Source organism: Pyrus communis, chromosome 6, assembly GCF_963583255.1.
Source record: "Pyrus communis chromosome 6, drPyrComm1.1, whole genome shotgun sequence".
Taxonomy (NCBI): domain Eukaryota; kingdom Viridiplantae; phylum Streptophyta; class Magnoliopsida; order Rosales; family Rosaceae; genus Pyrus; species Pyrus communis.
In genome coordinates, this window is record NC_084808.1 from 15,129,805 (window position 1) to 15,152,125 (window position 22,321).

A 22,321-nucleotide genomic window follows, 5' to 3' on the forward strand; every position below is an offset into this window, starting at 1 on the left:
TTTTTCTAAATTCATTTATTTGGGCCTTTAGATGTGAAACAAATCATAAGTTCGACTCACGTTTAGTCAAATATAATATATATTTCTAACAAATTAAAAAAAAAAAAGGAATTAGTTGTGAGGTTCACACCACATCGAACTTCAACGATTCGAACCATATATTTTTCAAGTTGCACTCATAGATCATCTTTGCAAAATATAAGCTATATCAGAAATATTTGAAACATCTAATTGAGTTCAAATAAATTGATTTTTACTATATTCTAAGAAACATTGAAATTTTATCGTGACAATTAAATGGACAAATGGTTTCGGATTGAATTGAATTTTTGCATAGATGATCTATGAACTGAGATTTACAAAATAGACGGTTCGAATTATTAAAATTTGATGTGGAATAGGTCTTAAAACTAATCTCTATTTTAAGAGATCCCTTCTTTTAAAGGGTCTGTTTGTATTATAATTGCTAACTGCATTTATATGCGAGACTCGCCTGTACTGTAAAAAAGGTCAGGAAATAAAACAACGTAATTTTGACCACAAACAAAATATCCACGTAAATTTTGACCATAACCATGATATCCACAAATGGGGAGTTACAGAGTTTAAATTTCTTGCTAACAGATTAAGAGATGATTAAAGCTAATAAATTATCTCTTTAATACATTGATTAGCCCTAAAAATAGGATGTCTCTAGATGAATGTAAAACCAGCATTGACTCCTCATCGACTTTAAATAGCCTCCAAACTGTAATTACATTACCAACACAATACTTTCAAACCGGCGTATTTGCCAAGTTTAGCTCTTAATTTTTATTGGCCTGAAGGTGGATCATCTTCTCCATTTTCCAGATAATCACCGAAAGGCCTCTGATCGTATTCAGGGGTGTTCATGGGCGTTAAAGATTTTCATATCAAGAAAAAGGTAAGTCTACGTGTGTTTTCCGGTTAGCGTTTGAGCGCTCCTGTACATATGTTTCATTTTCTTGGAAGACTGCATTTGTTTAGCCTTTTTAATTTTCTTGGACTATCTGAATACTCTGATTTCGGGGTTTCTGAGTTTTGGCTGATAACTATTATGGTAGTACTAGATTATGGAATATGCCGATTGTGTTTGGAATATGGGAAATGACCAAAGAAAAAAATAAAATGAAATTGTTATTATTATATACCCATGGAATTACCATAAACAAAGTTTGATTTTCGTACGGGACGTAGCCAAGTTGTTTAAACATTACGTATTTTTCTCCGTACTCAACTTTGAGTCTCTCCTTAAAATTTAGAGTAAGTTAGAATATTGCTCGAAAGAAAAAGAAAAACGTTGGATTTTTTGTCTTTTTGCTTGTTTTTAGTTTAAGTTTCGATGGTTTCTTTGCATACATATGTGATTATCACTAATTTTTACCCTAAAGATCGTCTCTCTCTCTCTCTCTCTCTCTCTCTCCCCCTATATATATATGTATGTATGTATGTGTCCTTAACTATAGCAGTTCTTTCTTAATTTTATCAACAATGTTGTTTCCGGCTTTGCAGCTGAAACGCTTCCTCATGAGAAGTGGTGTGGGGGGGAAGAAGAAAGAAGCCACCATGGCAAAGAAACCGTCGTGGATGATGCCTGCAGTCTCACATGGATATCACACCATTAAGAGCAACACATCACCGGCTGCTTACGGTGATTCCGATTCGGACTTTGTTGTGGCTCAGAGAGAGCAAATTGAAGAGCTTGAGCTGTGGTTTTTTGGAGTTTTTGATGCCCGGGTTGGCGACGGAGTTACCAAGTACATGCAGTCACATTTGTTTGATAAGAAGCCTAAAGAGGTAAAACCATATATTTGCAGGGAACACTTCCTTCTGATTAAGCACAAATTAAAGTAATCACAATCCAATTTTCATTAAGATAATTGTCAATTAGTTCCGGCTCATGCGAACGGGGTTTTGCCTTATTTTCTCTTTGGTGTACACCAACTTTAGAATTGCTCGAGCGTGCGCAATAGGAGCGGAGAATTTATCATCATATAACAAAATATGTTGATTGGTAACATAGATGTTATTGGAGATTTGCAATTTGGCCCAATTGTCTGTGTTTTTGTTTTCCTCCTACGTGCTTCATTTTTTAAGTCCAACCATGTGCAGTCTCATATAAGGGGAAAGAGCAAGGAGACAATGAGAAAAGCCTATCTTGGTGCTAGATCGAAGGTTAGAGAGGCCTCGGAGGAGACGAATGGAGTCGGTTCAGTTTCTGCGCTGTTGATCGACGGGGAAAAGCTTGTATTAGCTAACATGGGAGACTATAGAGCAGTTGTGTGTAAAGATGGTTTGGCTCGTCAGATAGGCAGCAGGAACAAGCAATCAACCAAAAAAATTTGGTCACACAGGTTCCTTAGAGGTACGGTGCACCATAACCCTATAGTCGCCAAATTTATTCACCAACTGATACGGCAGATGATGTGACAATATCTTTCTTACTTAAGAAATGAGGTTTGGACTCGACCACACCATGCTGAGAAACAAATTCGATGACCTTAAATGGCCATGAATCATCACGTCCAGCATCGGCCGAATCCATTCCTCATTTTTGACGCACTCGTGTTTAATATTCCTGCATGTACCTCATTTTTGGCATGCTCGTGAAAGTAAACATGTTGGTGTGAGATTGCAGGTAATGCAGCAAACAGCAAGAGTTCCAAAAGCTCAGACCTTGTTGTTGGGGTTGAAGGGGTTGATCCCGACACTGAATTTGTCATTTTAGCAAGCACTGGCATATGGGAGGTAGCACTGACGTTTTCTTATCCCACACACATTCTGCCAAAATTTATTCCTATTAGAGAGTAACTAATCCATAGACTATAATCTGTTCCAGGTAATGAAGAATCAAGAGGCTGTGAATCTCATCCGGCACATCGAAAATCCACACAAGGCTTCCGAGTGTTTGGCGGAAGAAGCTTCGAATAGGATGAGCAGAGGCTGCGTTTCTTGCTTGGTCATCAGATTTGATTAACATGCGACACCATTTGCTTGAGCACTTGTTTGTCCATCTTGTATAAGACACTTTTTGGGTTTGATCTGAATATCATTCAAACAACTCCAAACCTGATAGGGCCTGAGAAAACCCCAAATGAAGGGCTCAAAAACATCAGAAACTCATGAGAGACCTCTGAGAGATTCTACTGTGTAGCCATGTTAACGTCTTCGTGACGAAAGATAGATAGAGGATAGTTTACAACGTTTGCACCTGAGATTTTGCCGACCTCAGTGGTTCGCAACTGTGAGTATCAACCAACTTTTGGTAGAAGATGCCCGGAGTTTGAATTCAATTCTCCCTTCCTCCGTTGATAAAACCCCCCAAAAAAAGGATTGAAGGTGAAATATTGTGAACCCATCGAGTTAAATGTTGCGCAATGCTCTCCTTAACCAATTTGTGCAACGAGTGAAGATTTATAGGTGGCATTCTCTTACAAAGCAATCTGCCATATACGATACTTGTCGGGCAAGAGACTTTTTTTAATGTTACTAGTGCATACATGACTTAACACTTGCAAGTGATGGATTGTCCCATCGGTTAGGGCACTTCTCCTCAACCCGCTGCATCACAAATTCCAGCCATTCCCTTCCCTTGGTGTAAATTAATGTAAGAATATCGCTTGTACTGAAGAAAAGACATGACTAGCAGTTTAAAGAGCGACAACAAAAATGTAACAAATCAAGGAGCAATGCTATTTGGGACTTTTCCAACTCTTTTGGTTTAAATTTGAGAGAAAATATAAGCCACTCTTCAATTGTAGGAACACTATTTTTGTTCATTTTTCCTCCATGTGAGATCCAAGAACCCAAGACATCAATCCCATTCACAACAAACCGTCCAACAACAATCATCGTCGAGTTTACAAATTACGCAGAGGAGAGCTGCAAACGAATTCGCATGCAACACTAACAAACTAATATGAATGTACAAGGACAAGTTAAACAACAACAAAACTAAGATTTTACTTTAAAACATACAGGAGAGGAAAATTTGTATAGCTTTGATGACTGAGATTGCGGCCAAGTGGTGGCAAAATAAGAGAAGGCTTGTTGCTTCTTCACCTTCAATTTCATAAGCATTCACATCGTTACGTTGTCAGCTTCTTTTCGCTAGTCTTACTTTTGAATGGTGACAACAAGGAGAAGTGGCGAGAAGCTGTAACCATATGAAAGAACTTGTAAGTCACAACTAGAATTAGTGGAACATTAAAAGGAAAAGAAAAATGAATGAACGAAGCAATGCATGTTGCAGAAATTGTAAAAACTTACACTTCAGTGTAGAGGTGGAATTAGGAGTTTCATCTTGTGAGATAAGATTCTTTAATGTAAACACTGGAAAGGAGCATAAAAAATGAGTCAGCTTAAGTAGTATTTGAGATCAAACTCCATAAATAACCTCCCACTGACCTAATCCCCACTTTGACATTACAAATTTCGATTTTTTCACAAACCAGTGACTTGCAATCTTCGTAAATGAACAGAAACTTAGTGATGACAAACAAAAAACACAGGAGAGACAGCAATCAAAAACTCGTGCAACACAACAGCACACAAAACAAAGCAAAGCGAACTCCCAGCCAAAAGTCACACCAGCAAAACATTTTCTCACTCTTTTTTTCTTCACTTGTGACTCTTAGCATTGAATGGAAGCAGAGTTCCTGGAACTGCACAAGAAAAACTGAACTAGTTCTCTATGTGCCACATTGGACACTAATATGAGATTACACATCCATTGAGCACTCATTGGCCTTGTCAGAGGGGAGCATCAAAACCCTACAGTATCCGGAGTGAGTTTTTGACAATCAGAAAACGGAGGCACATGAATTAGACATTCTTTTACAGATACGGTTTTAGAAATATTTAATCTACAATGGATTTGGATGGTATAAAGTTTAACCGGCACAATGAAAAGTGTAATATTCTCAATGAGAATCGTATGTAGTTTCGAGAGTTTAGATTGAGCAAAATGGTACAGGACTGGTTAACTATGACTTTTTTTTTTTTTTTCCTTTAGTCAACACAAGCTGAATCGCTATTTTATGAATTAAGTCCACATATCCAAATCCAACCTAAATCGTGTGGATTTCAGATTTGTTTAACTTTCCTGTCTTGACACTTGGTTATAGCTGCAATTTTTCATTAGTCTTCTTTTATTCTTTCCGTAATGTTAATCACTTTTCAAATTCAGTCATCAAAATGTTTTGTTTATATGTTTTAAAGGCATAATGCAAAGTTACCTTCACTAGAAGAAACATTGTTTGTCCCATTATCAGCTGCCTCAGTACCATTTATGCTGACGTAATCTGATTCAACATTACGTTCTCCTGATGATGAGCCATGGTTCTTTTTCCCAAACTTTAACAGCCGTCTAAACCCTTTTGATGATTCCTTTGCCTGAGGCCTTTCAATTGCTTCTGGAATCTTTTCCAGGTTACTAGATTCAGATACAAACGCTTTTATGGTCACTGTGCCTGTTGCCACAGTCTCTAAGTTTGGGGGTGCTTTTCCGTACTCAGAATTCTGAGTACATGGATCTTCCAGAGAAGAAACTCGCACATAAGGAGCTTGATATGGCTTTCCAACGATGCTATTGCTTGGAGACTTTGCTGGTTCCTTCTGTATATTACTCACGGTGCCCTATCCATCAAAGTGGTTATACAAAAATATTAGATCATCAATAAACATTTGCACAAAGACCACTCGGAAATTGATCCAAAATTAATGATATGAGCAAAATATAAAAATATATTCTTTTCCAATAGGCAGACAGAGAGAAAAGCCTAACAACCTACATAACACCCAAAAAAATAACCAAAGCAATTGAATTGCAAATAAAATTTGGATGCCATGACTAGGAAACATAAAATAAACGAAAATAAAAAGCCCTTTGAACTTCACATGTAGTAATAGTAAGGACTCATATAAACTGCACTTTTGTTAGCTGGGAACAATGACCAAGAATTGATACAATGCATCCGAGTAAAACCTATGAATCTTCCTCTTGTGTCACAGTTATTGAAATTGCAATATTCAAGACTGTAAACATTGAAATTTAGCTGTAATACTTTCAGATCAATCACACCCATCATTGTCAATTGTAGTCAGTAAAGGCTAACAATTGAAAACTGTAAGCAAAGTCCTTGGTTATCTGCCCAGCCATACCTCATGAGATTGAATTTTCTGCTGTAATAGGTCATGAGTGGGTTCCCTATTGATGGTATCAGTTGTAAGTGGTGAAACTGGTGCCCGAATCACAGCATACTCTGACACATCCTCTGATTTCTCCCTAATATTTTGTCCTTTTGCATCCCCCAATTTTTCTTCATATGCATGTACTATAGGAATGGAAGGATTCTCAAGCATCACAACGGTTTTCTTAATTACTGGGTTGTCATCCCGATCACTCTGGTGTGAAATTTTGTCATCATTCCTCCTCAGTTGACCACCTTCAGAAGTAGACTTCACAGAATTATCTTTCTGTGTCGTTCCTTTTGTTGTTGATGTGCTCTGGGCAGCATCAGGTCCCTTTGGTGTCCTGATTTTCAATTCTGGGAGAGTAGCAGCCTTGCTTTTGTCATAATTCACGATAGCAGATATTTTCTTGCTCTCAGGCCCATCAGAAACTTTTGGCTTTGATACTGTTACAGTACTCCGCGGCTTCACTGGAGTAACATGATGGCTGTTAGTTACCTTAGGCTCTGATAATCTTCTAATCCGTGCCATGGATGGCTTAGCATTACTTGCAACACCAGCGATGTCTTTCTTTTGTTCAGGCAATGAAGATACAGACTGGGTTAACCTGTGTCCAGCAGAGTGGTTTCCGGTACTCAGTTTGCTGGATTTGGAGGTTTTGTGAGAATCTGCAGAGCCCACAACGCCAGTTTTGTTGGGCATCCTTTGCAAAGGAGATGATGACCCAGGCTCTGAATCACTAAACTTTGATCCTTTGTGAGTACTCGGAGATAGTTTTGTCGGCCCTTGTTTCCTGGTTTGCAGTGAGGGCAATGGTGACATAGCAGGGATGGTACCACCTCGAGCAGCAATCCTCTTTTGCCTCTGTATCTTTAAAGCTTCCAGCCGTTTCATCTCTTCTTCTTCCTGATAACCAAAAGTGCAAAAATTGAAAAAGGTTATGAATAAACCCGATAAACTAGCTAGCACAAAGCATGTGAAGCCAATTGTACAACACATATAACCTCTTGTAGCACAGACATGGACACCAGACCCAGGAAAAAAGTTATGATGCAAAACAAATAGGATGAGCGATAAATTGAAAGCAACAAACAATTACATTTTTTTATAATATGTGAACTTTACTTTTTACTAATGATTTAAAGTTATAACATTCTGATTTGTGAACTCTTTCCCTCTCTTTAATTTAAAATCATAAACTCATTGGGGATGTTTCTTGAAGAAAAACACCAAGTCTACAAATAGGTTCAGGTGTAAATAAAATAAAATAACGTGGATAGGACCAAAGCAGAGCTACATTCAGGCTACCATAGGCTGTAGGGCATGTAGCTTTGGTGGGACAATCAAATTGTTTGTCTATATACCTATCTATTTTCAAATGTAGGCTATTATTTATTTAGCTCATTAAGTTCATTTTTTGTTATTATTTGTAAAAAATTATAGTTACAATTTAAAACAATCGATTTTAGCTTTTTTTCTTGATTCTTTTGTTTCACTTCTCTGTTTGTACATATCTGTATGTATCATACTTGTCAATCAACGTCTGGTTTTATGTTATAACTTTCAATTGTCCATGTTACACTCTTTAGAAACAAATTATAGGCTAGTTTCATTTAAAAAAATTGTACTCATCAGTTCTTCGTTTTATAAACCAAAAAAACAGAACAATAAATCTTAAGTTAGCCCACCCTGTAAAAAGTTTCTAGTTCTGCCCTCGGACAGGACCACCTTGTAAAAGTTCCAGTGCTTCATAGTTTTATGACACATTTTATATGATTTAAAGAGATATACAAGATTGATACACATGTTGACCTCCTAACATGCAATTGTCTGACAAGGACATGGCTAACTTGTAAAAGTATCTGCATCCATAAGACATTTTATATGATTTAAGTTTCCTAATAAAATTATGTATTATTTTTTTTAAAATATAAGTAGACACTTATTTATTTTATATAATAAATTTAATCAAAATAAAATAAAACGCCTAGTCCCTAGGGCGCTAGGCCCCTACCCAATGCCTGACTACTGCATATCGATTTTAGAACATTGAGGGTTTCTACTTTTCATAGTGAAATCAAGCATTAGGGGAAATTATAACAAACAAATGAATTACATACCTCCAATTTTAATAAACTATACTAGCCTCCCTTGTCATAGTAGATTTCAGAATAATTTCTAATAATTTTAACAATTAAAAATCTGGGTATTAAAGGAAAAAAGAATTATTTTCTCAAATAGGTGTGCAAGATGGTGGAGAGTCTGGTGACAACAATATAGAGAATATTGATCCAATTTTTGAACTTCCAATAAAAATAAAAACTTTTCAAACTCAGTTACAAGTCCAAGGCATTAAAAAACTGTCAAGAAGATAATAATAACAAAGTGTTTCGAAAAGAAAAATTCTAAACTTTGGATCATGAGAATAGCATATGTAATTTTGTAAGACTAGGAGAGGTCTTAGTAAATTTACTCTCTGAAAAAGCAAAACAGATGGGAAAATGATAAATAACCTTCTCTTTCTTCATTTTCTGAAGATCAGCTTTATAGCTTCTTAGTTTCTCAGCACGCGTCCGCGCTTCATCCAAAGGACTCAATTTTGAGGGCTTTCCTCTCCTTATTGGTCCTCCAATCTTCTTATCCGAACTATCTGAAACCATTTTTGATTTCTTATCCTTGTCGGGCTTCTTAGACCCTTGCTTGTCACTCAAATCCTCCTTATGCTTCTTATCCAGAGAAGCACCTTGCATTTCATAATCCAAAGCAGGGTCGTAGCCTGTTGAACCCTTCTCTGCACCACGCTCAGGCATTAAAGTCAATTCATCTGGCTCATAATTAACTTGGGAGTTTTCCACCTTCTGGGCTGCTGATGGGAACTCAGAGCCCATGTCAATAGCATTTCTGTCATTGTTTTCGAGATGGTCTAGTGAAATTGACCTCAATGGAACTATGTATGAATCATCATCCATGTGAGAAGACCTCCTATCCAAACTGCTGGTTGCACGATCAAATCCATTTATTGCAAGCGGATCCGAGGGAGAACTTGTAAAACCTGACTGGTTATTATGTCCATGAATCATAAAATCATCAGTGGCAGCCCTTCTATAACCACCCGTTCTGCCATCTATTTCTGTAGTCCGTAAATCCATTCGCCCATTACCATGCCCCAACTGATCATCTCTTGCAGATATCAACATTTGATCAATTGATGACTTTCGCATGCGGGTAACATTTCCACTAAATTTATTAATATCTGTTGTATTTCCTTCTTGAATTTCTCCCCTATCTTGACCGCCAGAAACTAAAGGATCATCCCCCAGGTTAGTTTGTTGTCTTTTCAGTTGACTCTTCTTTTCATTAGAAAACATGCCTTGGTCAAGATCGCGTCTGTCTTCATCAGGATCTCTGAGTAAGAAATTTTGAAATGCCTGCCAGTTCCCCTCATCTCCCTCCTTCATAGGAACAGTTTCTTTTATTTTCGAGGATTTATGAGGGTGCACAACCTTCTTCCCTGGAATGCCACCCTCAAAATCTCCATTGTCCTCATCAGTTTGAGAGTCACTAGCTGATTCGCTATCTGAAGAATTCTTCCCCTTTGCAGTGATGTAATTTAAGTTCCGAATGACAACCCTGCCTGATTGCTTTTTACCTGAGCGGCTAGCCTTCTTTCCTGATTCGTGACTTTTTGAAAAACCCTTCTCCAACTCCGGATCATCTGATTCAGTATTTCCACTACTGCTATCCATGGAGTGCCTTTTCTGTATTCTTTGACCTTGATTGAGTCTAGGATCTTCTACTGTTGGATAAGGTGGCTGAAAAAATGGGCTACTTCCTGGGTAATTCTGATAATAAGGCATGCCTTGCATAGGATATGGTGGATACACTGGTAATGCACCTGGAGAAGAATGAACAGGCCAGGGAGGGTACATCTGATGGGGAAACTGGCCAGGAAAATATTCTTGGTGGCTTAATGGTGGTTGATGCTCCATGGGAGGATTTTCTTCTGTACAAATAAGCAGACAAAATCTTTTCAGCCAGGCCTAAAAGTAATGAGCAACGACAGATGACAATGTGCAAACATGATACTACATAATTTTGGAGCACGGTTATACTAAATCCATGCAGTGTGATGAACGGGGCCCTTCTCAAAGTCAAAACATTAGATTCTCCACATATTTGTGACCCAAGTAGAGCTTCACACCCTTCCTCTTTACAACTGAAATTAATGATCCTGTCTAATTATTTAAGACTCAGACAACAATAGAGCAGTGTCCCAATGATGAATTAGGTTAGTTACTTATTGGTAGGATACCTCTTATAATTTGTACTCCTACCTGCAGTTACTTGTTGGTTGGTTGCACTCGTAAGCATTATGCCTGATGCATTCATGGCAGAGAATTCTGATCGGTTAGACATTGCTTCAGCAGCTTCAACTTCAAGCCACTGCCCAGTTTCATGCTTTCTTTTCCACAGTTCCTTATATCTTCTACAAGCATCCCTGTTAGATTGATGACGTTAACATTATCAGGAAAGATTCTGATACAAAATATTCAGCCACGTGTTAATGGTAAAGTAGCCAGTGGAAAAAATTCTACTTACATTAAGCGTGAAGCCCCAAAGCATTCAGCAAATGATATCAATGGTGCCAAATGATCAACGTCAAAACCTGCGGCAACAGCACGTGCAAAAGCCATACCTTGCTCTTTCTGCAGCATAGTTTTGCGTGTCTCCAGGACTTTTAAAAGCTGAACTCTACCATATTATTAGATGAATGGATTAGCTGTTGCAATAATGTTATTCTTATTACTGAGAAAAATTAAAACACAAATACAATTATATCATAACAGTGATGAAAGAATACTTATGACACGAAGAGCTCAATACCATAACCATTGCAGTGACCATAAAAAAAATAAAAATTAGTCCTCTGACTCCTTTCTAGATCCTATGTGGGAGATGAAAGCAGAAGGCCATATACAAGAGCTGTACAGTACCAAGGAAATACCCTAATAATATGTGATGCAATGCATAGTGTTGAGAAACTAAACATCCCTCCATTGGATCGATTCTCATCAATAGAAATTATGTTGGTGAGTAGATGAAGATGTGTGCGATCCCGTGTGTGTGAATGTGTGTGCTGACCCTTTAACTTCTTTTTTCCATCAGACTTTTATAGAAATATGATACAAACCATGTTTTTTTTCCTTCTGGCATCAATAGTCTACCATTTTTTTCTTTTTTAGCAAATGATAACCACCCTTCAACTATATATAAAGGAGACATAAGGGGGAGGAGGTTCCATACGCCCATACACTTCCCTGGTTTACTTGAAATGGCAGCAGGATAATTGAAGGGACTTTAGGTTCGAAGTGATGCCTAAAATTTCAAGATCACATGTGATGAGCCCTAGAACAATAGTTTACTTTTCATGATAAATTTAACCCATGAGAGGCACAATACATGGGATTTGGAGCATCACAAGAGAATATGAGAGAGATGGCAAATACTTTGAATTTTCCCCTTGTGCAGTGGGTCCATTTGCTTCAGGTTGGGCATCAGGCTGCAAGTTTTATAAGAGAAACCAAATCAGACATTAAACAACAAACATAAATGAAATAAAAAGGTATAAATTTAAACCTGGTAAAGGACAATTGCTTTCTCTTCATTAGCATCTAGCAAAAGCTTGTTTCCTGTCATAAATAATTTGGGGATCACAATCTAGTAGATGGACCATTAACTAGAGAAACAAAGAAGGAACTACAGCCTTTTTAATCGGAAACTAAAACATACATGACAACAGATTACAGAGCTTAGTTGACCGAGTATTTGCTTCCCATTATTTGAAACAAAAATGAAGTGGGAAAAGGGAGGAAAGAGATAGAAGCCCAGTGAAACTTTCACCAGACTTCATGTTCTGATATGAATAAGCATTTGAAACTTTCCCCGTTAACCCCCTCTCAAACCTCAACACCCTCCTTTTTTCCTATATAGACCCCAAAGGCAAAGCTTGCATAAGAGAGAAAAAAACTGGTTTTATGGTGAAGCATGGTCAGAAAGTTAGGGGCTGTCGCCACCTGATAGACGCATTAACTGGGACCACTAGAACTATCTGCATCAAGTGTGTTGAGTGGGAAGGGTATACAACTTAAATATCAGCTGTCCAGTGCAAAATTGAAAGAAAACAGAAACAGAAAAAAAAATCTTTCTTTACTAATAAGAAAATCATTGTGACATTGTTTAGTTGTTTTTTCAACATTACCTTCAATGCTATCTACAGGTTTTCCATGATTGTCCTCTACCTGCCACAAAGAAACTGAGATGACTTTTCCATGACATACCACACACAGATCATTGATGACTAATAGATTTTACTTACATGAATAAGTCCCATCTCATTATTTCCTTGAATTGCAATTGCCTCTTCAATCTGTAAAATCTCAGATTCTAAAGTGTACACCCGTTCCAAGATCTCTGGGGTGCTCACAAAGCGAACAAACCTAAGATTCACTTCACGTATTAGCACAGTATGATAATTTTCCGGGGAGAGAAATATCATTGCAGCACACAAGATATTGCAAGTAAAGCTCTGGCAACATTCATAGGTTCGGAAGATGAAATGTTGAGCCTATAAGATCTAGTAAGAACTTTTAATACATTTGATGACAAATATAGAGAAATCAGTTGCATTTACACTTCAAAATGAGAAGGGGTTCAAAATTAGAGATCAAGCATGCATTGCATGCAATATTCATGTTACCCTACAATTTCTAGTTGGTGTGCTTAGCTGAGAAGATCAAACTTATGCAGTTATCAAACATATTGCAAATACCCTAAACAGTAGAGGGGCACTGGATTCCATTACAGACCTTTCCACCGTACTCTTTGTAAACCATGTTGCATCACTGCCGGACTCTGGCTCAAGAATAATTGAATAACCACCCCTGGCCATCTGTTTTTGCGCAGTCTTCAAGTGGGACAGAAATGGATTCAACAAACCGGAAGCTATTTTCTCTGTCTTTCCATTTGCGTATATAACCAGATCGCACCTGTCAAAACGGAAGGAAAGGGGCAAAAAAATATCAAAATGAAGAACAATTTGGCACCACTTTTAACTTTCACAATCATGTTTTCGCATAATAAACTCGAAACATAACAGGATAAGCAATAAAAAATAGTGCCACTTTCATCAAAATCTTTCCTTGTTTAGGTTCGAATACAAATGCTTGCAGCTTCTCAATCAATAAATCTATACATGTCCACCAAATGTACCTCCAAATGAATTTAAACTGATGGACACTATAATTCATCAAGGTATGCAAACTGAACAAAAACAAAGCAGGCCAGAAAAGATTGAGTACCAAATAATCAAACACTTCCACACATGCAATGACAAAACAAAATAGACACATAGCATAGATATCCAATAAAACACCAAAAGATCCAATTCCAAAACACCAACAATCATATCAAAATCCAAAAAGTAGTAAATTTCCAACTTAGACATTGCTCATAACCCAATACTTTACCAATTGCAAAAAAAACCAAATCAAGTCTTTATTATCCAAAAAAAAAAAAAAACAGTTCATAAAAAACCCAGTTGATTAGAAGAAAGGATTACCTGGTCCGAGTTGGGGTGAGTTGGAACAGCGCCGAGTCCAGCCGAGTTGAAGACTTCATCTTTACAGGGAAGTGGGTTGGGAAGGATTGAGCCCAGGGTTTTAGAACCAATACAGGAAAGTGGGATCAGAGACTCATTGTGAAAGCGTGGAAAAGTCAAGCAAATTTGTGAGGAAAAAATAAGCTCAGAGATAAAGGATGATAAAATTTCAGATTAAACCCAGAAGAGAAAAGGCCCGTGTCAGCTTAAAAAAGTGAGCTGCGTAGACTGAAGAGAGAGAGAGAGAGAGAGTGAGAGAGAGGGGATCCAAAGAGTTCACGCATGGTGGCGGATGAGGGAGTGGATCAAAGAGTTTACGCATGGTGGCAGATTACTGTGGATACGAGATAAATCAAGGGTAAATTAGGAAAATCGGCAAAGTTGACGACCGGTGCTGAGATGAAAAGGACAAAAAACTCATATTATATATATGATACATCATATTATAGTTGGTGATGGGACACTGATTTGATGATGAAATTACCGAATTGCCCATCTCATTGTCATTGGAACCGTTGAGGCATCCCCGGGTCCCCACTAAGTTAAATTTTTGGCAAGTGGTTGGTGTTTAATTTCAACCAAAAGAATGAGATGTGTGTGTATATAATAGGAATGCAAGTAATCAATAACTAAGTAATATATATATATGTTGGGAGTTTGAATGGAAGCATTCATGAAAGATTCCTTGTTCTTAAATATAGGAAAGGTATCGCATTTACTTTAAAATTTGTTGTTGATAGTAGTATGTTACAAAAACAGGAGGAAGATTTATGAATGAAAAGATTAACCAACTTATAACTTAATTTTGTAGTAACTTATACTAATAATAAAAGAGTTAACTTCGAATTTATATGTTGCTGCTAATCTAATGATTCATCTGTTTATAAAGTTGGAATATATTTAAAGTTCAAAGCTCTCTTCACAAGAAAATTTTCTATACAATCAAGTCTTATGTGTAAGGGTGAAGTAAGAATTTTTTTTCTGAATGGGCTAGTTTAAAGATTTAAATTTTTATAAACGGAGAAACATACAATATTTTTCACAATATTAGCTAGCCTAAGAAAATTTTCATTGGGTGAGTTAGGAATATTTCGTTGTTAAACAAATACGTGTTAAAATTCAAATAAAATCAAACTTGAAACAAATATGTACAAGAAATAATGAGAAAAAGAGTGTAAGAAAAAGAGATGGTTTATAAATTGTAATATATAAATTCATATAATTAAACTCAGATAATTAAGCTTAGTGACCAAATATACGTTGGGCTACATTCAGAAATTACTGAAAATTACATATAAGATTTTCTTTTTCCACCAAAAGCAACATGGGCGTTAGCCCATGATAGCTTTTAATGTGGCACCGCCAGTACTTAAACAATATTACTTATAACCATATAGTTAGCACGAGTGACTACATGAATACTTGCGTATCTTAGAATGGTTCCTTCTCTCCACAAATAAGAAAAACATTCATATTCATTAGTTACAATTAAAAAATTTATTAATGAAACAATTGGGATCGAATTACACGTTCTTCATCCTATCTCATAATGAACACAACATTTCATAATATTAGAAATAATTAATCTCTCCCACATCACTTCAACATTGTGTCTCTTTCTTTCTTCAAGGGAGAGATGATAGCATTGACAGTGAATATCTATTTATTAAACCCTTGTGGCTACTATTTTGTATGATCATGACTCATGAGAAAGGAGTCCGAGGCACGATGAGTAAAAACTCTACCAGATAAATGATTAAATACACAATTAAATTAGAGGGTGCATGTTTGGGTCGGTCTGACGCTTATATATGTTAATTTCAATATTAAAAGTCATATGTTTCTAGATGCCATGGTCTTTCCTCCTAACCTTGGTATGCACATAACTAATATAGTTGGGTTGGGTGAGAATATCAAATTCCTTAATTAACATCAAACTTGGGGACTCGATTTGGGTTTTTCTTCGTGCCAATCAGACTAGATAGTATCATCTCTCTGACTTTCTTACCAAAATTAAAAAAGAATTGTCATTAGCACTCAAAAAATCTCATTCTATACTCCAAACTTTTTATATTAGGAAAGAAAAATACACTTATAAGGAGTGTCGAATGAAAATTTTAAAATGTCAATAACACTTCCCAATTAAAATTAAAATAAAACAAATATAGATATATTAGATATCCTAAGTCTTTTACTGAGCGTTTATTATCTTTATAAAAAAAGAAGATAATAATCATAGAATAAACACGACTATTGTTGAAATAACTATTACCAGAAGCGTGATAATAATAAAAAAAGTAATGTGACAAAAATGTCTTTTAAATAGTTCCAACAACAATTAATAGTTATTGTTTTTTTTTTTTTTTCCCCAATGACAAAAATCATGTCCTCTCAGCCAAAGACATAGAAATCTTAGTCTACCTCATTTCCTGCAACAAAATTAAGACAGAATATGGAGGCCCATACCCCCTATCTATGCTCTCTCGTCATAAGATACTAGCCTTCCTGCACACGCATAAGATATTTTTTTAGTTACTTCGATATTTTTTATTTCATTATTTTCTTTTTTTTTACTAGTCAAATTAAAAACATAAAAGAAATGCCATCACTAACAACTTATTACATTTTGAATTGAACCAAGAGAGAAAGGTTGCCATATATCATACTTCTGCTAACCTAGTAGAAATGACTTCGATTGACACAAATACTTATGCTAACCTAGTAGCAATGACTTTGATTGACACAAAGGGCCGGGTCTCAATTTAACCAATATCTGTTTGACAGTAACAAAATGTGTTAAAAGTCGTAAGTGGATGAAAAAGCAAAGAAGTCCGAGAGAATTATTTTTACTTTTAACAGTGATAAACACTTTATTCCAACATTTGAAAGGACCACAATATACACAAATGAAGGTTTTTTGTTCAACTCTTGTCTCCTATCTACTCAAAAAACCTATTTTCGCAAAGCGAAAAAGTGAATTTTCTATAAATAATTAGGATTTCCAAAGTAAAATTTAGAACTTGATCTCTGAAAAGGGTTACTCACACCTTTACTTTCTTTATTTCAAGTCCCTCCATGATCAGGTTTCTTTTGTTTTTTAAACTTTCTTTTTTTCTCTTTAGTAGGATTTCTATAGTAAAATTTGGGTGAGGAACATATTTAAAAATAGAGAAAATAATATTTAATAAACAACTTATTGTATGATGATTTGATACAATGCGCGTGCGAAAAACTTTTTTTATCACCGGCGCTACGTGCCTCTTAAGATGTTTTGAACATGTTTAAAAATAGAGAAAATAATATTTAATAAATAACTGATTGTATGATGATTCGATACAACAATTGCAACTTTACATAATTAGTCATAGCTCTTATAAATTCAACCAAGAAAAAGAAAGTCAAATATGGACTAAATGAATAATATTAGACCATGCTGGAAAAAACTTGTGGATATTCACGTAATAGTGAGATACTAATTATAAAAATAAATAAATAAATAAACAATTGATTGTATGATGATTCGATACAATGCGTGTGCGAAAGACATTTTTTATCACTGACACTACGCACTTCTTAAAATATTTTAAACATGTTTAAAAATAGAGAAAATAATATTTAATGAACAACTGATTGTATGATGATTAGATACAACAATTGCAACTTTACATAATAGGTCATAGCTCTTATAAATTCAACCAAGAAAAAGAAAGTCAAATATTTGGACTAAATAAATAATATTAAACCATGCTATAAGAAACCAATGGATATTCCATGTAATAGCGAGATACTAATTAAAAAAAAAAATTATGACAAAAAAAAAAAGGAACCCTTACTTGATATTATATTAGTAAAGCGTTAGCACCCCTATAGAGAAGGGCTATCTTCTGGATAGCTGCAAAGCCTTCGATGTTGGTATGCAGACTTTGTTTGCTTCCCGTTCGCTGAACAACCCCCCTAACTTTTTTTTCATGAAAAATTACACCTGCATTATTTTGGGCTGCTTTTGAACTTTTTTTATTTAGGAGGCATTTTTGTAACCCCCCCCCCCCTCTTTTTTTTGTGAAGCCTGTGACCCCAAATGAGTTGTTGGCATAATATATCAGCATAGACATAGATAGATTAAGAATAATAAAGTTGCATGATGAGCGTGGCTTGTTATTGACAAGAAAACGAAACATAAACTGTGGCAACTTTTATGGCACATTTACATAAAGGTAATTGGAATAAGAAAATCAAAATTGAATTCTAAGTACGAAATACTTTGGTGTTTATCAAATATTGAGAAATAAAAAATTTGGTAGTAGAATCCATGCAAATTTTGGAGGAAGTGGATTCCCTACAATTTGATGGTAATTGAATTCCGGGTTATTGAGATAATCGAAATGAATATTTACTCCTCATTATACCCTCACTTATTTCTAAATTTCCAAGTTTGCCCTTTACATTAACACAACAGGCAACACTACCAACCGCTGTCCAGCTAAACCTTCCCTCTTCTTTCCCTCTGCTGCCCAGCTGAACCTCCTTCTTCTTCCCCTCCGCCACAAACACCTCCCTCTCCTATCCCACTCCTTCCCTATCCTCAAACCATCCTTCCCTAAACATCTTTCCAAACACACCTCCATCTTCCTTGGCTACAGCGGCTTGCACAAAGTTAAAGTAAAATAAATAAAGTTATGCCAACAAAAAACAAAAGAAAAAGAAAAAGTAAATAAGAATTAGCATATCAAAATAGATTACTAAAGTATGCACATTTTAGTAATCACAATTGATTTTTATTCCAATCATGTGTATTAGTAAACACCTTATATGGTTCAGTACTATTCCTATTCTGATTCTAGAAAATTTAGTAAACAGTTTCAACAAGAATATGATTTCGATTCCACTATATTTCAACTCCTCATCAATTCAATTATTCCTTAATTCAGTTTCTCTCATTCTGATTACGAATTACTAAAAAAGCCACAATACAAAATAAATTAACTAGAATTCCACTCAAGTTAGCTACAACGGTATATTTTTCTCTCCACACTCATTTCGATTTCTTCTATCCATTGCTTGATATTTTACTCACTACTGAAGATAACATTATGTTGGTGTCAAGATCAAAGAAGGATATAGGAGAGAATGAAAAGATATAAAAGAAAATGCAAACAACCGAAAAAAAAAAAAACAATAATAAAAAAAATATATATATATATATAGACGGTTAGTTGTAGACATGAATTTAAACAAATTGGATATAGTTTTCTAGTTTTTATTTTATTTTATTTTAATTTTAATTTTTTTGGTACTAAGCCCCAATCTTTATAATTCCATAAATTCAAAGAATTCGCTGGCAAATATTTATACAAAAAATAATGAGTTACAGGTTGGAAACTGCAAGTTTCTATTTATGTAGCTTATTCTAGCTACAACATAATCGAAAAAGAACGGAATTTTGCCAGGAATCTCGCAACACAATATAAGTTGCATTCAAGGTTTTAAAATTTTCCCCTGCGCAGAGCCAAAGTGCAAGTCGTATGTCATTTGGAGCTTCATCCTCATAAGAGATAAATATGGGTTCTAACCGAAGGGCAGGGTTACCATCTTCATTTCGTAATTTGGACTCCACTATAAGAAGTAAATATTATTAGGGAAAGTGAAGATTAACATCAGCTAAGAGTATTCACAAGCTGCTTCTGCTGATGCTCAGTTGGATGAAGAGTAAGTTTTAGATCAACGGCTAACGCTGCTTGTGCATCTTTGTTGGGGTTTCCTTCCGAAGCAAGCTTCAATACGATATCCACCTTGTTGTAGGGACATTGAAAATAGAGATGGTGCCATTGTAGAAATTCGTTAGTGGCATTGTTTCCTAAAGACTATTGGAAGTTGGGCTGACATGTTGTACATACTTCTATATATTCTAAAATCAATCGCCAACGACATTGTTTCCTGAAGGCTCTCAGAAGTGGTAGCCATGAAAGAGGAAACATAAATATGAAATTGATTTTAGAATATATGGAAATGTGTATAACGTGTCAGCCCAACTCAACCTGACTTATTGAAAACGAGCCCAATAGTACGTATATGTTGTGTTCATGGAATATTTGGTATGTTCTACACAAAGATCTACAAAGTCTAGTACATTTATGCTGAATTCAGATGATTCAAGTTGAGTTGGGCAATAGGCTAGTGTACTTTGAGCACATAACTGACAAGGTGAAAATAAATTATATATTTAAAAGAAGTAAATGTTTTAAACGAGTCAAGTTGAGCTGAGCCAACACGTTGTACAAACCAAACTCTTTCATAGAGCCACCGTCCAGCTAGACATTTTCACCATGGACCAGCACCACTGCGAAGCTGTCTCCCCCTTCTCCAAATCCCAGTTTCAGAAATTCCTCCATTGCCCCAGAAGCTTCCGAAGCATTCACGCCGGGATGTCTAAGATCAATCCTGAGGTCCTCAAATTCGTCATCGCTTCCGGCAATGCCTGTCTCAGCATTCCGAATCTAAAGAAATCATTTTCAGTGCCCTTTAATCGAAAGTTTGTCACTTTACGTATAGTGAGGTTTGGCATAGTTCCTAAGGATTAACGTTCAAGTGAAGTTTCGTCGACAATAAAAATAAATAAGCAAATGCTATAAAAAGTAAATATTATTAGGGAAAGTGAAGACTAACATCCGCTAAGAGGATCCACAAGCTGCTTCTACTGCTGCTCACTATGCTATTCGCCTTGTCGAGAGGGACATTGAAAACAGAGATGGTGTCGTTGTAGAAAATCGTCAATGACATTGTTTCCTAAAGACTCTTGAAAGCTAGGCTGACAAGTTGTACACACTTTTATATTTTCTAAAATCAATCGTTAGCGGCATTGTTTCCTAAAGGCTCTCAGAAGTGGCAGCTGCGAAAGAGGAAACAGAAGTATGAAATTGATTTTAGAATATATAAAAATGTGTACAACATGTCATCCCAGCTCAACTTGACTCATGTAAAACAAGCCCAATAGTACATTTATGTTGTGTTTGTTGAGTATTTGGGTACGTTCTACACCAAGATCTACAAAGTCTAGTACATTTATGCTGAATTTAAATGAGTCAAGTTGAGTTGGGCAAGAAGCTAGTGTACTCATAATTGACAAAATGAAAATAAATTGTATATTTTAAAGAAATAAATGTTTTAAACGAGTTAGGTTGAGCTGGGCTGACACGTTATACTTGCCAAACTCTTTCACAGAGCCCATTCTTCGCCATGGACAAGCACCACCGCAATATTGCCTCCTCCTGCTCTAAATCCCAGTTGTAGAAATTCCTCCACCGCCCCAGAAGCTTCACTCTTCCATCTTATCTCACTGGAGCAAATATGTTATCTGAGCTAGGATCTCAAAGTAAGTGATTTTATAGATAATTAACGTTAAGATCGAGTGAAGCTCAATCAAATAGTCAGTTATGAAGTGGTTAGGAAGATATATTATGTTGCTATTCCTTGTTGTAATACTAATGACAAATTAGTGTGGGGAGCCTCAATGTCCGATGAGTTCACAATTAAGTCGGCTACTTGGTTACAAAATAGTACTTGTCAGCAATCGGTGGGACAAGTCTTTTTAAAGAGAATGTGTAATTTGAATATTCCCCCTAAATTAAAAGTGTGCTCCATCTCTGCACTAAAGCTTAAATCTTCCTCTTCTTAAATACATTTAGTGTAAAAATAATACTACTTTTACTCTCTATTTGTACTACATTCTTAATAACACATTATGTGGTAGTTAAGGTGTACATCTACATAAATTATTCTGAATTTTAATTCACTTAAAAATATTAAAATTTGTCTTCTTCTTCTTCCCCAACACACTAAAATCTGCCCTCGTTTACGACTGCTTATCACTCGAATCCAAGGCTCAAGACTTCGTAAAGCTCAATCACCCCGATGTTCTATTGGTTTCGACGGATAGGCACCAATTGGGGTGCCAATTCATGAATAATGACCCCAATGCAATCAACATCTTGACAGTCATTTTGTTGTTTTATTAAATACATATTTTTTTTTTGGACAAACGATAACGTTAGTGAGTTAACTTGTCAAATGGTAGGGGGAAGGGGATTAGTGGGGATCGACTCGCACTAATGTGTATAGATATTATTATTTTCCGTCACTGCAGTAAAGTGCCATATGAATTAAGTAATATCCACGTGAATGTATTTGACCGTCAAATGGTGATTATATTAAATATATGTCATGTCCCGACCGAAATACGTCTAGGATCGACACTTAACATCAGCCTCTATCGGGACAACCACATAAAATCAAGCTAGATTCAATATTTCAATAATATATGTACACCAGCACCTATAAACAAAGTCAGTAGTTAACAGCGTAGCATCCTTTCATCTTATTTTATGATTATATCGAACCTTTATATTAGACTGTCAACGTACCATATGAAGGGATCAAATCAATTGTGGTTCACCA

General features: G+C 35.9%; 2 protein-coding genes across 4 annotated transcripts; one reads left to right on the top strand and one right to left on the bottom strand.

Moving 5' to 3' along the window:
* The first annotated feature begins 780 nt into the window (after positions 1–780).
* On the top strand, positions 781–3,711 carry LOC137736750 (putative protein phosphatase 2C-like protein 44). 2 transcript variants are annotated; one of them, XM_068476006.1, is made up of 5 exons: positions 781–925; positions 1,534–1,818; positions 2,134–2,386; positions 2,660–2,769; positions 2,861–3,711. In XM_068476006.1, exons 1-5 carry the CDS (start codon positions 893–895, stop codon positions 2,996–2,998), a joined length of 819 nt encoding a protein of 272 aa, XP_068332107.1. In that variant the 5' UTR covers positions 781–892; the 3' UTR covers positions 2,999–3,711. The 2 variants fall into 2 exon arrangements, with proteins under 2 accessions (XP_068332107.1, XP_068332106.1); XM_068476005.1 differs by lacking the exon at positions 781–925 and having other exon boundaries at positions 999–1,818.
* A 102-nt stretch (positions 3,712–3,813) lies between these two features.
* On the bottom strand, positions 3,814–14,159 carry LOC137736749 (COP1-interacting protein 7-like). 2 transcript variants are annotated; one of them, XM_068476003.1, is made up of 13 exons: positions 13,832–14,158; positions 13,080–13,259; positions 12,590–12,710; positions 12,473–12,512; positions 11,851–11,903; positions 11,721–11,773; positions 10,813–10,965; positions 10,548–10,711; positions 8,727–10,216; positions 6,184–7,119; positions 5,259–5,658; positions 4,291–4,353; positions 3,814–4,177 (listed from the first exon to the last, which is right to left on the bottom strand). In XM_068476003.1, the coding sequence occupies exons 1-13, from the start codon at positions 13,888–13,890 to the stop codon at positions 4,110–4,112; spliced, it is 3,780 nt and encodes a 1,259-aa protein (XP_068332104.1). In that variant the 5' UTR covers positions 13,891–14,158; the 3' UTR covers positions 3,814–4,109. The 2 variants fall into 2 exon arrangements, with proteins under 2 accessions (XP_068332104.1, XP_068332105.1); XM_068476004.1 differs by lacking the exons at positions 3,814–4,177; positions 4,291–4,353 and adding an exon at positions 4,760–4,794 and having other exon boundaries at positions 13,832–14,159.
* Between the last annotated feature and the right edge of the window lie 8,162 nt (positions 14,160–22,321).

Coding starts and splice junctions, on each gene's coding strand:
- LOC137736750 (XM_068476005.1), top strand. CDS start 1,462: ATGTATGTATGTGTCCTTAACTATAGCAGTTCTTTCTTAATTTTATCA. Junction 1,819..2,133: donor TTGATAAGAAGCCTAAAGAG/GTAAAACCATAT, acceptor AACCATGTGCAG/TCTCATATAAGGGGAAAGAG. Junction 2,387..2,659: donor GTCACACAGGTTCCTTAGAG/GTACGGTGCACC, acceptor GTGAGATTGCAG/GTAATGCAGCAAACAGCAAG.
- LOC137736749 (XM_068476003.1), bottom strand. CDS start 13,890: ATGAAGTCTTCAACTCGGCTGGACTCGGCGCTGTTCCAACTCACCCCA. Junction 12,513..12,589: donor ATGAGATGGGACTTATTCAT/GTAAGTAAAATC, acceptor TCTTTGTGGCAG/GTAGAGGACAATCATGGAAA. Junction 4,354..5,258: donor CAATGTTTCTTCTAGTGAAG/GTAACTTTGCAT, acceptor GCTCCTTTCCAG/TGTTTACATTAAAGAATCTT.